This window comes from Magallana gigas, chromosome 7 (genome assembly GCF_963853765.1).
Source record: "Magallana gigas chromosome 7, xbMagGiga1.1, whole genome shotgun sequence".
Taxonomy (NCBI): Eukaryota; Metazoa; Mollusca; class Bivalvia; order Ostreida; family Ostreidae; genus Magallana; species Magallana gigas.
Window position 1 is genome coordinate 36,145,761 of NC_088859.1, and position 16,958 is coordinate 36,162,718.

The 16,958-nt window shown below is 33.6% G+C and overlaps 3 protein-coding genes and 1 non-coding gene across 6 annotated transcripts in view; 1 reads left to right on the forward strand and 3 right to left on the reverse strand.

Annotated features, from left to right (window-relative positions):
* The window catches only part of LOC105326691 (mediator of RNA polymerase II transcription subunit 8-B), a 121,247-nt gene that overhangs the window by 4,317 nt on the left and 99,972 nt on the right, over window positions 1–16,958 (reverse strand). Inside the window, exon 1 of one of the 2 annotated variants that reach the window (XM_011426855.4) lies at window positions 27–165. The exons of the other annotated variant lie outside the window; for it this stretch is intronic. Coding sequence (XP_011425157.3) covers window positions 27–32 — 6 coding nt within the window. The 5' untranslated portion in view covers window positions 33–165. Of the gene's footprint in view, window positions 1–26; window positions 166–16,958 lie in introns of those variants that run through there. 2 annotated transcript variants of the gene reach the window in all.
* LOC105327060 (nuclear transcription factor Y subunit gamma) lies at window positions 149–7,455 on the forward strand. 2 transcript variants are annotated; one of them, XM_011427351.4, is made up of 10 exons: window positions 149–289; window positions 613–751; window positions 928–999; window positions 1,287–1,400; window positions 1,579–1,674; window positions 1,793–2,030; window positions 2,243–2,304; window positions 2,433–2,588; window positions 6,067–6,216; window positions 6,375–7,455. In XM_011427351.4, the coding sequence occupies exons 2-10, from the start codon at window positions 623–625 to the stop codon at window positions 6,462–6,464; spliced, it is 1,107 nt and encodes a 368-aa protein (XP_011425653.2). In that variant the 5' UTR covers window positions 149–289; window positions 613–622; the 3' UTR covers window positions 6,465–7,455. The 2 variants fall into 2 exon arrangements, with proteins under 2 accessions (XP_011425653.2, XP_011425654.2); XM_011427352.4 differs by having other exon boundaries at window positions 154–293.
* LOC105327059 (elongator complex protein 3) lies at window positions 7,272–13,942 on the reverse strand. The gene is made up of 17 exons (XM_011427350.4): window positions 13,787–13,942; window positions 13,431–13,539; window positions 12,685–12,775; window positions 12,407–12,454; window positions 12,212–12,282; window positions 11,982–12,045; window positions 11,775–11,843; window positions 11,522–11,676; window positions 11,302–11,382; window positions 11,086–11,166; window positions 10,758–10,884; window positions 10,051–10,123; window positions 9,829–9,949; window positions 9,194–9,350; window positions 8,641–8,868; window positions 8,309–8,390; window positions 7,272–8,140 (listed from the first exon to the last, which is right to left on the reverse strand). The coding sequence occupies exons 1-17, from the start codon at window positions 13,806–13,808 to the stop codon at window positions 8,064–8,066; spliced, it is 1,656 nt and encodes a 551-aa protein (XP_011425652.3). The 5' UTR covers window positions 13,809–13,942; the 3' UTR covers window positions 7,272–8,063.
* On the reverse strand, window positions 16,648–16,721 carry Trnap-agg (transfer RNA proline (anticodon AGG)). The gene has a single exon. It is a non-coding gene; the product is annotated as a tRNA-Pro (tRNA).

Below are 16,958 nucleotides of genomic sequence, written 5' to 3' on the forward strand. Positions count from 1 at the left end.
AAAAGAAACAAGAACATTTATTTTACCTGCATGATTAAAACACCGGAAGCGGCAACTTCTGTTTATGTTTCAAACGCATGCGCAGTTTTGCTCCAATCAGATTCCGCCATTTTTTCTTCCCATAAAGAAGGAAACAAATCTATTCTTTGTAATATTTTGGATAATAAGGCAAATATTTTCACAACAATCTTCTCTTTCAGTGAAGTTTTTGTCTTCTACAAGAAAGAGTTTCTTCTTTCCTTGGGTTCGCGCACCTGCATTTGGACTGGATTGTACTTCGTTCTCATTGGTGGGTAGGTCATTGGTTCATGTGTTGATTGGGTATGTAAATTCTGACCAAATTATTGGTCCAATTGCCACAATCAATCGTATCGTAGATGGCCAGCCAGTAGTTTAGTGTGTTACACTTTACAAACATTAAAATGTCACGAAATGATATTTCATTTAACTTCTTTGTAAACAGAACCGGTATATATAAAAATGTCATTTCTTTTCAACACTACATTATTATGATTATCGTCGCGTTGTCGACGTACATAATATGCAGTACGCGCTTATTAATCTAGTAAATTGGTATGTTTGGTTACAAATTTATCAATTTCTTCCTTGAAGGCTCTGAAGAATGTCTGATCCCAACTATACACCCGGTGGGTCTTCTCCCACTGGAGGGGTTACCATTAGTGGGGAGGCTAACATGATGCTCCAACAGTTCTGGCCAAAGACCATCAGCAACATTAGATCTCTGAAACAGGTTAATTTGTTTTTTGGGATAGATTTTATTATAATTAATGATTTAATTACATGAATTTTAAATATAAATAAATAAAACCAACAATTAAATTGATTATGATACTAGAGGTGTATTAAATTAACATAATTAAGAGTGTGGTTCAGAAATGCATAATTTTTATGAAATACATTTTTCAGGATGACTTTAAGCAACAAGAACTACCGTTGGCAAGAATTAAAAAGATAATGAAACTTGATGAAGATGTGAAGGTTTGTACACATCTTTTATATGTCAATGTTTTTGAAAGCTTTCTTTTGAATTCAGTAACCAAGCTTTTATTTATGATAATACATACTTTTATTTATGATAATACATATACATGTGCATATGCTCATATAACCATTTTATAAATAAAAATTCACAGATTTTCTATATTCAGTAACCTATCATTTTATTCATATTGTTTATCTTTGAAAATGGATTTCAGGATTTGTAACGTTTTAACAGCTCTAAATGGATTTTTAATTGATACTGTACAATGTGATTGTGATTTCAGATGATCAGTGCAGAAGCTCCTGTATTGTTTGCTAAGGCTGCAGAGATTTTCATTAGTGAGCTCTCACTTCGTGCCTGGATCCACACAGAAGATAACAAGAGAAGAACACTACAGGTGAATACTTAATTCATTATTATGATATTATACTGTTTAAGGAAAATCATCACAAATATTTAAATTCTTAAAACTTTTCAGAGTATGAATCAAACTTGTATTGCTAAGTCTAAGGTAAAGCAAAATGGCAAGTACCAGTACATCATTTTTAATGGAGTGTATGTGTATTTTTTGGCAGAGAAATGATATTGCCATGGCAATTACAAAGTTTGACCAGTTTGATTTCCTCATTGACATAGTTCCTAGAGATGAACTCAAGCCTGCAAAAAGACAAGTAAATATAAATCCATATTGGATTAGTCAGATTTATTTTTAATTTTTCAGTATTTTTAGTTATGCTACACTAGCGTGATTGCATTTTTAAATTCTTTTTGTTTTGTTTACAAAAACAGGAAGATTCTACAAGAAATACCTCAATGCTGCCAGATCAAATACAGTATTACCTACAACTTGCCAATCAACAAGCTCAGCAACAGCAACAACAACAACAGCAGCAGCAACAACAACAGCAACAACAACAACAGACACAAGTGCAGCAGACACCCCCACAGCAAATTGTGCAACAGGCACAACCTGTCCAGACTCAAATAACACAACAGCAACCTCAGACAACACAGATACAGCTTCCTGGTACTTATCTTAATATTCTTTTATTCTCATTTCTTTTCCTAGACTGATATAGACTCTATCCAGGTAAAATAGAGTAAATCACAAAATAAAGTTGTGGTGAATAAAAGTTGGTATGCTGTATTGTTTATGAAAGAAGCACTCTAAAGTTTGAAAAGTTGAGCATGTGCTTACACATATTAATAGGACTTAAATGTTTCAATGCCTGTTTTCAGGGGGACAGATTATACAACAACCTTTCCAGATCCATCAAGCTGCCTCAGCTCAGAGCTCTGTGGTAAGTCAACCTCACATTTATGTTTTATTCAATGAAATGAGATCATAATGTGCTTATTGATATTACATCAGCTACTTGTTTACAATAGTACCGGTAATTTTATGAATTTTCTTTCACTCTTTATTCAGGTAGCACAGCCTCAGGTGATCCAGATACAAGCCCCTCATCAACAAACAATACAGACAAGCCAAGCTCCAGTGCAACAAGTTCAAATTCAACAACCTCAGCAACAGACACAAGTTTATCAACAAGTCGTTACTCCAGCCGGAGTCCAAAACGTCCCTGTAAGTTTACTCTATCCAAGGAGGTACTGATTAGTTTTGTAGATTTATGGTCAGAGCAGGTCCCATACTGCCAAACAAGTTCCTGGTACACAGAAGCTTGACTCCAAAGATCACAGCATATCTGATCATTCACTGACAAAGGAATAAGATTGAGGAAGAGAACAATTTCCTCACATTGTTTGATATGGTGCATATAAAAATATCAAAACATCTTGTAGAAATCTTGGATATCAAACATACAAGAAATACTGTCTACTTAGAGTCATTTTAACAAGAGCTTGGACTTTCAGTGGGATGTAACTATCTAGTTTGCTCAAAACATGCTGTCAAATATTGAGAACCTTCTCTCTGATTTGCCAAGAGAAGCTCTTCAATACCGATATTCATAGACTGTCAAAATCTTAATTTTTTTTTCAAGATTTGCTCTGTTGTGTGAAATTGATGCTGAAATTGAAATATACAGTCCGTGATGAAGGCGGACATGTGTAATAGTGTTCAACAAATTCATATCTATCAGCCAATGACTGGACAGTTAACCATGAGTAGACCCTGCCTTAATCAGATAGGAGTTTGACAAGTACTGCTCAAAGTCCATGCTCTTATTAAAACAGCTCTAAATCTTTCTTGTGCTTAAGAATAGAAAACAGATGCTTGGTTGTTTGGCTTTTGTCAAAGCAGATAGTACCATACAAGTAGATGACTAGATTCCATATTTAGTCTTCGAGCATGATGAAGTTTACATATACAGTCAAACCTTATAATCTGGAACTTAGTGAGGTTGGATAAAAAATGAAAATAAATATTAAAAAACAGTGGGAGGGATTACCAACTCACTTTGACAAATCAGTTGTCGCTAACAGATGAATTTGTGATAAAAGGTGTGTTAATAAAGTATAAACTTTTAAAATTGATTTAATAACACATACAATTTTAAGACAAACTTGTTGTGTTCATTTCCACAGAATTCGAGAAAACTATTGCTCTTTTATTATAACGTAGTATACATTGAGTCACAACAACAATGAAGATGTGTATTTAATCTGGATTGTATTTAATTTGGATTTGACAAGAATTATGATTAAGTTGTTTATAGCACTATACTTGATGATTTTTTTCTCAGTTACATGTACATGTCTTTTGTCTACAAGAGCTTGAGTTTAATGCAGATATAGAAACACATTGTACTGTACAAGAGAATGCAAAATAAAAATAAAAATCAATACATTTTCTACATTGATTGCATGAGGAATAAGTTTAAAATTTGATCAACAAATGAACCCTTGTTGTTTGCCTAGAATTTATCACATATTGTACATGTATGAACATATTTTACTGGTACATGTATCAATAATTGTGTACATAAACATTGCAGTGCAGAGTGCATAATTATATTTAAATATGTAAGATAAATTTCTGAACACTTATATTGAAGACTATTATCAAAACAAGAAAAATATCATCATGATAAAAAAACATCATGCTGATGAATACCTGAGAATATTTATCTATAGATGCGAGATGTACCCCGGTAAGAAGGGTTCCCATGGAGTGGGGAAGACAAAAAATATAACTGCTAGTAAAATTTGAAAGCTTTATATAAGGAATTACAACACAACCCATACAAAATATGAAACCTTATTATAACATTAATGATATGTTTACAAATATCATAGTTTCTTCAGATGTTTTTCGGATTCGAATTGAAATCAGAAGAAAACTTACTACCAGTATACATGTATTTATATAACATTTATAATCATCAATGACATTGGGTTCGATCATAGTTTTACCATTGGTTCCATATTTCAAGATACCAATTTGTACTTGGATGACAATGGTATCAGTTGTACCAATAACTTGAAAAGTTTTTGCATACTTTTTGTTATTTTTACCAATGGGAGCTTAATGGAAACATTGGTGATGTTGCTTACAGTTTAGTAAAGATGTCAAACAACAAACATTATTTTGCTTCCCTAATTTTTCTAAAACAACATTTTCATCATATATTGCACCTCAATTGTATAGTTAGAGGAAAAATCGCTATCCCAAAGCCGAGATCAGATGTCTTCATTTTCGTTGCCATATCTATAATGAGTTGTGACATCACTGACCAATATTTCCCACACTCTAGATTGTCTACAGAAAAATATACCATGGGCAAAAAACTGTAACGGGATGGGAGAAATAATGACGGACCAGACCGGGTTTCGAACCCGGGCCCCTTGAATCTCTAGTCAGGTGCTCTACCAACTGAGCTATCTGGCGCCGGTATTCGAACCAGTCTGACCGTCACATTCCTCCCCCCTTAAATGAGCTTTGTCCCCGAAGATCACCCCAGGCTCTTCCCCTGGCAGGAGTTCACCTGTCAGTTCCAGGGGTTGGTCACGGCACCAAATGTAACGGGATGGGAGAAATAATGACGAACCAGACCGGGTTTTGAACCCGGGCCCCCCGATTCTCTAGTCAGGTGCTCTACCAACTGAGCTATCTGGCGCCGGTATTCAAACCAGTCTGACCTTCACAAAACATTGGGGTACACTGACATGCCAATCATAGTTAATTTTACCAACAGCAATTTTTGTCAACCAACAGATGAACACACCCTTTGGATCATTGGAATTTCAGGAAACAATGATATATCATGTCTGAAGAATGTGGGCTTGATCCTTTGGTTCACATTGCAATAGTTTTGCACAAATCCCTACAGCAATTCATTGTAAAAAGTTTATAGTTAAAATGATCTTGAATATAATGAATAATGGTCTATATATTTAGTGAATGAATTAAATGACTCATAAAGGTGCAAATAAAATTTTCATCTTTTTTCGTTGAATTGTTTTACATGTATATTTTTATATTGGTATATATATATATAAAGTCTATTAAAGTTCACAATATTTGAATAATTTTTTGTATTTATCTCCACGTACATTGTAAACCCTTCCATAATATATGCAATCCAATAATTTAGGGTTTCATAAGTGCAAGTCTGTTTATTTATTACTTCAGTGAACAAATTTGGGTATCATTGAGAAGGACACAAAACTGTTCATGTTCATATTACCGTGGTTTCATCAATTTTCATGGGATTCAATTTTCATAAAAATGACAGTTTCAAGGATTAGACATATTAAAGTTGCCTGTGATTCTATTCATAAAATACATGTATGTCATTAGATATTGCTCTTCAATGAACATTTAATTTCATTACTCATCCTTGAAAATTGGTATTCAACAAATATTGATGAAAGCATAGCATTAATTCTTTTCATGAAATCAAATTAATCTTACGTGCTCTCTGCTAGAGGATACTTCTTTCTACGATAATCGCAAAAAGCTAACAATATATCTACTTCTGTTGTACAATGCATTTCTCACAGACACATCAATTCTCAGATTTTTCAAAATAAACTAAGTTAAAACTACATGTTACAAACTTGTAATGGAATAACTGCATTGATACGTACCTGTATTGCAGATTCAGCTGACCCCAGCCCAACTACAGGCCATTCAGATGCAGCTACAAGGAAAACAGGGTAATCAGCCAATCATCATTCAATCCTCAGAGCAGCCCGCAGTCCAAACGATACAGACAGTCACACAGGCCGACCAGTCACAGTTTGGACAGGTACGTAATGCAGAACCTAACTTGTGTAGTTCTTAGTGACATTCTCGGAATTAAAACCAACATTCATGCAATCAATTTACCCATACTTGCTCATTTATGAATTTTAAATATTGTTATACAGTGAACTAATGTTATGAACTTATGATTTGATTTACCAGGGTGTGTATCAGATACAACAGTTACCTAATGGACAGCAAGTGTACATACAACAGACCGAGGTTGACCACAGTGAACAGGATGGCTCTTAGCACCAGCAGACTGATAGGATCTTCTCCTTGTTTTAGCATGACTTCTTTATGATGTGTGATGGTCTTATATTGTATTTTATTGCATGATCAAATCCTGGTTTTTAGCACACCCACTGGTGTGTGTGAGGTTGTTTTGTATGTCCATGCCTGATCAATTATATCTACAACAGCAGCAAGTTTATTTCTGTTCATTTAGTGCTGTTTTCTTGCATTTTACAGTACACCTTTTTAATATACCAAATGCTTTGATCTCCAGTAAAAAGAGAATTTTGCACACCATACTCAATGTTTCTGGAAGTACATCAATACTGAAAACTTAAATTACATGTGTTTCACACAAATATGTTGGTATGTACTGTTTGTACAGGTATAAATCTTCTACATTTCGTGGTTGATGTTGGTCTATGTATGAAAATTAAAGGATTCCAAAGTTTAATGAAAATTGTGTACACACTCAATAGTACCATTATTTGCAATATTATGATCTTACATTCATGGGTAAATGGATGAAGCTGTATTACATGATACAATGTGTATGTAGCTCGTGTGTATAGGATCAGCAACATTTGTAGTACTGTTCACTGGTATATTCTTGTTGTTACATTTGTACATGCATCTTGAAAGGTTGTTCATGTCTACATATATTGTATTCTCTACTGAATACTGAGTTCTTGTAAGTGATACAATACCGAATTAACTCGCTACAAATACAGTACACCTTGTTCCCTTATCATAATAGTTTCTTTCATCCATGGACTGGATAAAAGGGATATCAATGTGTCATATTCACAACTGAAGAACTAATGGTACATGTGTTTTTTTCTTTATTTGCATCTAAAGACTCAATTTTCTGCATCTATCTATGTATGTACATCAGATAGAAAAACAATGTTAACTTTTGTACATTTACAATGCATTTTACATGAAACAATATGCAGCAGAATCATGAATATTATTTATTGTAAAATCAATAAAGATCTTTGCAAATCTTTCTTTCTGTTTTATGAACAAAAAAGTCCTTAGTTTTTTCCCTTATACATGTATTACATATTTATGGAGCACTTAGAACCATGATCAGTAACCATAAGCTTATGGTTGGCGGGTTGCCAATTCAAATCTTAATGTAGGCACTTGATTTTGTGTCCTGATGATACAAAGGTGCATGTTGATTGTATTCGACCCAGCTTAAATTTAATGAGTGCCTGTTTTCACTGATGAGAGTTTTTTTGACAAACTGGCATCCCATGCAGAGGGACTCATCAGCTAAATCATACATACATATGTTTTTCAGTTTTACTGCAGTATCATAAATTGATGTTTTATTCTTATGATGCTTGTGTAGGATTCTGTTAATTTTTGGATAGTCCACGTGAGTTCTTGATTTGAGTTCCAATTCCTTGTATATGTGCAGTAACTAGGTACATATACTAACAGTAATGCACTGATGAAATTAACCGACATTGGCAGGGCCAGAAAAAGAAGTGATTTTAACTTTCTCTTTATCATTTTCCTCTTCATACATGGATGTCAAAATCCATTTTATGATGTTGTTAGTGTGATTAGATATTGCACAGTTTCTTTAAAAATGCCACAGTTTATTTAAACAAGCGTCTTTGACATGTAAGGCCCATCTAGCTCATATCCAATTTTCCTATAGTAATTTCTTGTGCCAACACCTACAATAAAATAATAAAGGTATGTAAAACCAGTAACTAATTCATTACTTTAAATCATTTTAAATAGATCTTATTTTTAAAAATTTACTGTTCTGTTAGATTTACTAAATTTATGAAGTCATAATATATGAGTAAAATATGAAAGTTGTGTAACAGTACCCAACACACCTGATATAACGGCTATTTTAGAGGACCCATGTTCCTCTCTAGCTATCCTCTCTGCTTCCTCCATCAACAGCATACCAAAGCCCTGAAAATAAAATAAAATCACTAATTCATCAAACTAATAAGCATGGCCACACTTCAAAGTGAACAATCTACAGGTTACCATGGTGATCAATTTTGAACTTGAAAAATGACCTTGACCTCAGTATGGTAGAACTTAAGTGTTATTTCAAATGTAGCTGAATTACAGTGTTACTTGGATATGTACAAAATTAACAAAAGCAGCTGAATTACAGTATTATTTGGACAACAATAAAATCCTATCCATTTCTGACCTGATGCTGGAACTTGGTGGGGTCCCTAGCATGGACTGGCACCACACTGCCATACACGTGGAGCTCCCTGACGATGGAGCAGCCTGACCGTAGCTCTGGCCGGAAGGTGTCGGGTGAGCACTTCCGTAACCTGAGTAAACCAATCAAAATGTCCTGTTCTGGGTCTTCGTATGACAAAAACGTCTCCCAACCTCCATTAGCACAGTAGTCCCTTCTGATTAACTCGGCCTAAAATTTGAAAAGTTTAAAGTTGACTTTTTTGTCTTGGTGCAGATATTACTCTTTAATGTGTTGTGTTGTGCCTTTTACTTACAAACATACAAGTACTAAAACCCATGTATTAGATATCTTGGAACATCTCACTGAAGACTAACTTTACACATCAAATTATACATAAGTTAACTATGCAAACTAAATATCCATACATGTGATTCATAAATTTAGGATCATATCAGATAATTTTAAACACATTGAGTAATTGAAAAACATACCAGTATAACCTGGAAATTTTTATGACTGATTTAAAACATATCACTTGGCCTTCCCATCTCACCTCGTAAGGCTTGACTTTGTTGTGAATTTCCTGAATCCCCACTTCTCTTGTTCTGACATCTCGACACTGTGTACCCAGGTCCTTCATTCTGGCAAGAGCTAATTCTCGTAAATTTCCATGTTCCACTCCTGAGCTCACTAAAGGCATGGGAATATCTCTAGAAAAAATCATAGCCTTTGAAGTGAAACAATACATGTACTAATATATATACATATTAAATATCAACAAAGTTGAAAACCACTCCAAATAGTATGACAAAATGTTTTAACACTGTGGTTTAGTGTCACACAGCTGCAAATCAAGTTTTCCTTTATGCTTATGATGTACAAAGTACAATAATATTTAAGTTAAAGAAAACGACATGATTAATGTATTGGGGGAGAGGTGTTACATATTAAATGGGTGTGGTACATATTAGGAAGACTGCCTCTGGGTTGTCTAATTCTGATATGTGCGAGTCTTGAGATAAATCATAGAATATTGTTTAAATTTGAACATTCTCTGTTATTGATACATGTACATGTTCAATTTATTTTCTTCTATTTTTTTAAAGTTTTATTTTCCTTCATAAAGCCACATCAGTCGAGGGAAATTTGCTTCAAATGTTGATAGAAACTTTCCCTTTATGAACTGACCTCTGAACTCTGTAAACTCTGGTCCATGGTGGGACAAGCGCTAAAATTCTGGCAATCAAGTCGATGAGACCACTGGGGGGATAACTCTTGTACCGACCAGTCTTCCATAATTCATATAACCCTAAAAATGAAATTAGAACAAGTTTGATATGATTTCCATGTACTAGAAATTCATTCTTACATTTTTAAAACAACATAATTCCAAAGAAAAACAAAACGTACCAGTTCCTCTTATGACCAGAGTTGGGTAAATCTTTAAACCATCTGCTCTAAATGCTGGATTTTCAAAAAATTCCTGAAATGCATTTAACATTTCATACATGTAAGAACATATTCTTGTGCTTTGTTAACATGTACAGTTGCTCTTATCAACTTACTATTTTGTTTCTAGCATGCTATTTGAATGGCTAAGTGAATTATCTTAACCCTATGTCACAATGTCAATTCATTAGAATTTTCATACATCTTTGTTATTAAGGAGCATAATTCTCCTTGTAATTATTGATAAAAAAAAATTGAATTATAATAAATTTTATAATCTACCAAATCTAAAGGTATATAATCTGGGTTGGAACATTTTACAATCTTTTATAAACCCCCTGATGGCATTAAAAGCACAGACTGTCCAAATCCAGTATATTTAATATATACCAGTACATGTACATTTAATATTCACACGAATCTAGTAGTTAAAAAATACTCTCCTTTAAATACAAGTACATGTACTTTTACTATACAATTTTTAGATAATCACTGAATAATGAAATAGACAATCTTTCAAATTTTGGAACTTCTGATTTTACAATCTTATCTATATTGCTAACTCTTTAAATTCAAATTCAAAGGCAAAGTACCAGCATCAATAAAATGGAAAATGAGTTCACATACATGTATTTAGTAGAATTATCTCCCTTTACTGTGTCACTTACAATAAACTGTTCCACATCCCTCTCCCAGCCAACATTGGGGAGGTCTGGCATCATGTGAGCCACCACCTTAAACCCAGCATCCTTGGCCATCTGGAAAGACTCTGTTACTGCCTTTACTGTATGCCCTCTGAACAAATAAAATATTGATTGGTTAATTCTAAAATGTGCAGATCATTAGATTACAAATAAACTTAATACTTGGTTATGACCACATGTCTCAAATATAAATTTTAAAATACAGTCAAATCTCAATACATGTACATGTATTATGAACTTTATGTGATTCAAAAATCTTAAAAATATTCAAGAATTCAAGCTCTGCATTTACCTGTTTGTGTCCCGAGCCACATCTTCATAAACACTCTGAACTCCTATCTCCAGTCTAGTGCAGCCGTACCGAAGCATATCACTGCAACATGAATTTTCAGTCAAAATAAAATTTTTGGAATATGGACTTTTTAGTCATAATAAAATTTATGGAAGATCTTGCATTGTGAAAATAACTGCTAATTAGCTAACAAAAATGGAAGATCATCATAATTACCTGATGTGCTTACGGAGACAGTAATCTGGACGTGTTTCTATTGTAATTCCAATACATTTTGTCATACTTTTTTCTGAATATCTGAAAAAGGAGTAAAATAAAATTCTGAAACAATTTCTATTCAAAATATTAACAGCACAATTTTTTTCATTACAAGAACAGTGCAATAATTTTGTTGACATAATGTAAAGCTGAGGAACAAGAACTTTTCTGTACTTACTTGACTGCTTCATCCACACCACTACTGGTGTGTCCTGACAATGCATCATGTAAGTTCCTAATAAAGTAGTCCCTGTATTCATCCGCCAGACTCATAAATGTTCCACCCATCACAATAAATTCCACCTTATCCACACTGTGGCCCAGCTGCTTTAACTGCAATAATTAAAGTACAGTGTAATCTACTTTTCTTATGTAGTTTGCTCTTACACTCCTCCCCCCTCTTCCAATTACAATGTAATACATGTACCCACCTGTTCCACCCTGTGTCTTGTCTGTAAATATGGGTTGTACCTGGCTCTGATTGCTCGCATGGAAGTTGGCTGCAATGTAATATACATGTCTCTCTCAAATAACTATTCATTTCAAAAGGGTACAATCTTTTTTATTAAATTTGAATACTTTGAAGTCTGAAAAGAAGTACTAAGGATCTTCAAGTACAACACCCATTATGGCCATACCTCATATCCTGTGTAGGACTGGGTTGAGTATTCAAAGTCTGAATCAGGGCCCCCAGGACAATATCTGTAATATATTAATGCAGTAAATTTAAATGCAGTCCTGGGCAATGCTGTCTTGGGTAAATTCATGAAAAGGTAGTTATATCAAAATAAAATATGAAAGTTTTAACAATTACAATTTTTTTTTGGTATAGACTATAGACTCATATCTCAAGAACACATGTACTCACACACAGATATTGCCTGTCATGGCAATGTGGGGACATCGGTGAGGTTTACACATCACAGCTACAACAGCAATCTACAAGTAAAGGACAATAGTTGAATGTATTTCACTTTTTTGAGCATGATAATCCTAATTACTGTATATACATGTTTGAAGAATAGATTATCCAAATCTTAATAAAATTCAGTATTTTACTTACTCCACTAGCAGTGCGGACAGGTTTTGCTTTTAACTTTGGCAACAAAATCTGTATTTCAAATAAACAAAAAGTTTAAAATTCTGCAATGTTCAGTTTCAAAAATTTAAGAGAAGCATAGCAAAAATATTTAAAAGTTGAATATTCAGTGTATTATCATGCCATTCTTGACACTTTTTATTTTCACAAATATTTCAATATGCTGAATATGAAAAAAAATGAGAGAAAAGCTCGTAAATAAAGTTAACATCAAAGAGAAGTGCTGTAATTGTTCTGATTACCTTTTTGTACTCTTGTGGAACTGCTGCTATAATATCAACAAGTCTTGGCTGACTTGAAAGGCCATACTTGCTCGAAATTTTGCTTTTGATTCTAAAAAAAAAATATTGAGAAGTATTAATTTTGTAGCAGGTCAGTGCCGTATAGGTTTTTATCAGTACTTCGCGTTGTGTTTATTTTTGTTTTGAGACTGAATTTGACCTCTGCATTAAGAATTAAACTTTGCTAAATTATAAATAAGGTATGAAAACGACTTTACTCTCAATATAGATAAACCAGATATGATAAACCAAAACTCAAAGTAAATGAAAACCAAGATTAGCAACCCTTTATAGATTTATTATAACAATATTTCAAGAATAAGAACACAAGTTTACAAGTACTGAAAATCCCCCAACCTTAAAACCTAACTTTAACAGGGACCTCAAATAGACAGACGAGACGGGGACTCAGGAGAAAAGTAGCTAGCGAAACCAGCTTTCTCCCTCGTCAAATAAGGACTTACATGGGTTTATATATAGGACAGAACAATAGACAAATGTCATTAAAGTTATTAGCTATCGTATAAAGTGGGCGTTACCAAAGCAATAGAATAAAATCACATTGGGATCGAAATACTAAAAATAATAAATAGAAACGAAATCCCGATCTACCACAATTTGTTTTATAGGCTAAAAATCCAACGGACCTCTCTCTCTCTCTCTCTCTCTCTCTCTCTCTCTCTCTCTCTCTCTCTCTCTCCTCTTACCTGTTAAGATTGACATCTTTTCCTTGCTGGTGTGCTTGAATTAACTGATTCACAATCTCTGTTACTGTCATGACCATCAGCTCCTCTCGAGATGAGCCAGGTACAATTGCTGGATACATGAAAAGAAGCATGCACAGGTTAGTTATTATGTTAAACTTATTTAATAAAACATTTCAACTGAAGTAGAGCATTTCTATAATAAAATCTATTTAAAAGGCTAATATAAATCTGATAATATGCTATTAATACAGAGCTGTCAATTATATTCATATATACAAACTGAACTGAAAGCTACAGAGTACCGTACAGTATCACCACCCCTAACTTACTTGTACATGTACATTAACCTTACTTACTTTTCACTTTATTTTTTCCCATCTTTGTCGCCCCCTGTGTTTAACTCAGTTATAGTCAGTGTATTTCACCACGTTACAGGCACAACATGTTGAATAGTTTTGTTGACCTTCACCTTTGTGTTTCAAGTAAAGCTACAGCCTTCGGGTAAGTTTCGATTAATTTGTCTAACACGGTATTTTTATCATATTGTCTAGCTAATACTTGTATTTTAAGCTTAATTTGAAGAAAAAATAGATTTCACAAGATTGTAATAATTTGATTTGAATTTCAAATACGAACATTTTTCATACGGTCCATTGTCAATTCATAGACAAGGTAAATATGATCAAAAGATTTATTTGACCAAAGTGTTTGTGGTGGTATTTATGTCATTTATTGGGTAAATTTTCAATAAAAAATATTTTTGTGATAAAAATGGATAGACTTATCATACCTAATAAAAATTTTGGGGGATACAACGAAATTACAAAAGTTGAACTTTTGCAAACACCTTACATCGTGGAACAAGAATTAGAGGAACCTATCTAAAACCGAAAGTAAGATTCACAACTGGAAAGTTGTTTACAACTGTTTGCGAATTTGACCACTCTTTGGTCATCACATTGCTCCCGTAAAACCTGGTTTTTAACCCAAAGACACGTCGATACAAACGAAAGAGTGTTATTGCTATACAGGAACAGAAAAAACATTACTTTTTGTTTGGAATTTTGTCCAGCTGTGAGGATTTAACTTGCTGCGTAAATTTCGTCAACATGACAATATTATTTGTCACTTAAAAAGAAAACTAATCGTCCAGCACAATGTATTGCCTTCAGTGGTTGATTCCGGTTCTTCTCATCCCTAAACCCCTTAATCCTGCCTTGCTTCACAACCATGCCATGTTCCTCGTGTTGTACCTGACTGGGTTTTTCCTGGAGAGGAAGCCATGCACTATATGCAGCATCGTCTTCATTGCTGCTGTGTTTCTGGTGTGTTACAACTGTGTGGGAAACTGCATCTTTTGGGGATGTCCAGACGAAGAGTGTACAGACTCTTTGTGCAGTAATGTGGGACTGTAGGAAAAATAGAAGCCTACAAACATTTATCTACATAAGCAATGCAGATGAATGCACAGAATATTTTTCCATATGGGATATGTAACAAAAATGATTCATAGTTATTTTCCTCCATAAAATTTCACTGTGATGCATCTTTAAGTTTATAAAAATATCTGATATCAAATATGCAATGTTTGGGGAGGGCTTTTTGTGTTTAAAGTTTTAGAGTTATTCTTTAATCGTTTTCATATTGAACACAACAACTATATTGGTATGTAGAATCACCAAATTTCCATATCCCTTGGTAGTATGTTTAACATTAACATAAGCCTATCTCAAAATTAATGTCTTGGTGTAAACCATTTTAAAATATAAGTTAACATGGATTGTTGCCTTAAATGTCAGTTTTGTGATATGATATATCATTGGCAAGTTTGATATGCTTTATTTCAAAATGCAAATTATGACCTAGCCTGTTTATTTAAGTTGAAGATTCAAAGAGTTGTTGTTACATTGACATAGTGAATGTAGTTACATAGTTGTTACAATAAGCTCATTCACTTAATTACAGATGCTTTATAAATCTAACTGCTTTATGTGGATTGTACATGGATTGAAGTTTTGGGGCCTTGCTTTTTAAGGGTTGCTTTGGTTGCACTGTTATATGTTCCATGATGTTTTGTTGACTACATTTTGTTAATACCTGTATATATACATGTATATCCTTAATTCTATCGTCTATGGACTTCTGATTTTCCTTATTTAAATAATTCAAATAAATAATTATTTATTGTTCAATGTTTTTGTTTTATTTCAACATATCGCATATGAAATTTTTTTCAAGTTTGTGAAATGTTTGGAGGGAGGAATTAGCAGATGAATATGTGGCTGGACAAGAAATTGAAGACACATGCATCAACAAATAAGTTTATATATATTTCTGTTGCTATGGTATACAAAAGCAAAGTACTGGTACTTCATTATTCCTAATGTTTGAATTAAATAATCATTCTGATTCAAATTTCTTTTTCATCAAAATGAAAACTTGTGCACAAGAGCAATTCAGCGGTATCATAATTTTCTGACCTTGTTAGGTATCCGACCCATATTAGGACCTAATTATTCCAACCTTGGTTATCAATCATATATTAAATACTTTTATATCAATTCTAAGCATTTTAGAGGAGAAAAAGATTAACCGATAAAAATTTTAAAAAATATCATGAACTAAGCAGTAATTAATTAATGAAGATTGCATTAATGTCTATGGGGATAAGCACATTTTTTGAAATAAAAAAGTAAATACTAAGAGTATCAATAAATACTCTGCTGGGAAGATGCATTCAATCATTAGGAATAAGAAAACTATTAAAATCAAATTTTATACAGTATAGATTTTTTTTAGAATTGAATTTTATATATCAAAAGCAAAGGGGGGGGGGGGCAACTCTTCAATAACAGGAAAAGGTCAATTATTAGGACACATTCCACATTTACATACTGATACTTAAACATTAAAAGTACCGGTATGTCCAAGAATATTGAGATTTAAGCCCATACATATATGCCATGTGTCCCCATTCAGTGAAAAAGAGCTATTGTGGATCGGATACCTTAAATCCAATCTATGACTTGACCACAAGGTTTCAGACATTTTCAATATTTTTTTCATAAAACTTCAAATAGTATTACATTTTGTAGAGAGCAATTTCACTTTCTAGTAACTTTTTCACCTTTCCTGTGACATTGACTTCACATCTTTATAAGGAATCATTGAAATGGTCACCATCATTATGCTAACCTGTAATGGAATAAACAATGACTGCCTAGACTGGGATTCAAACCCAGGCCCTCTGAATCCCTAGTCAGGTGCTCTACCAATTGAGCTATCTGGTGCCTGTATTTGAACCGGTCTGACCCTCACATTCCTCCCCCGTAAATGATCTTCACCCTCAAAGATCACCCTAGGCCTTTTCCTGTTAACCTGTCAGTTTCATGCGTTTGCACAGCACCAAATGTTACAGGATTGGAGAAATAAAGACACTCCAGACTGGGATTCAAACCTCTGAATCTCTAGTCATAGTGCTCTACCAATCGAGCTATCTGGTGCTGGTATTCGAACCCATCTGACCAT

Excerpts from the sequence above, each read along its gene's own strand:
- LOC105327060 (XM_011427351.4), top strand. The coding sequence starts at position 623 with ATGTCTGATCCCAACTATACACCCGGTGGGTCTTCTCCCACTGGAGGG. Across the intron at positions 1,000-1,286 it reads AACTTGATGAAGATGTGAAG|ATGATCAGTGCAGAAGCTCC; the intron begins GTTTGTACACAT and ends TTGTGATTTCAG. Across the intron at positions 2,305-2,432 it reads CCTCAGCTCAGAGCTCTGTG|GTAGCACAGCCTCAGGTGAT; the intron begins GTAAGTCAACCT and ends CTCTTTATTCAG.
- LOC105327059 (XM_011427350.4), bottom strand. The coding sequence starts at position 13,808 with ATGGGAAAAAATAAAGTGAAAA. Across the intron at positions 9,351-9,828 it reads AGAGTTTACAGAGTTCAGAG|AGATATTCCCATGCCTTTAG; the intron begins GTCAGTTCATAA and ends GATTTTTTCTAG. Across the intron at positions 8,869-9,193 it reads ACAAAGTCAAGCCTTACGAG|GCCGAGTTAATCAGAAGGGA; the intron begins GTGAGATGGGAA and ends TTCAAATTTTAG.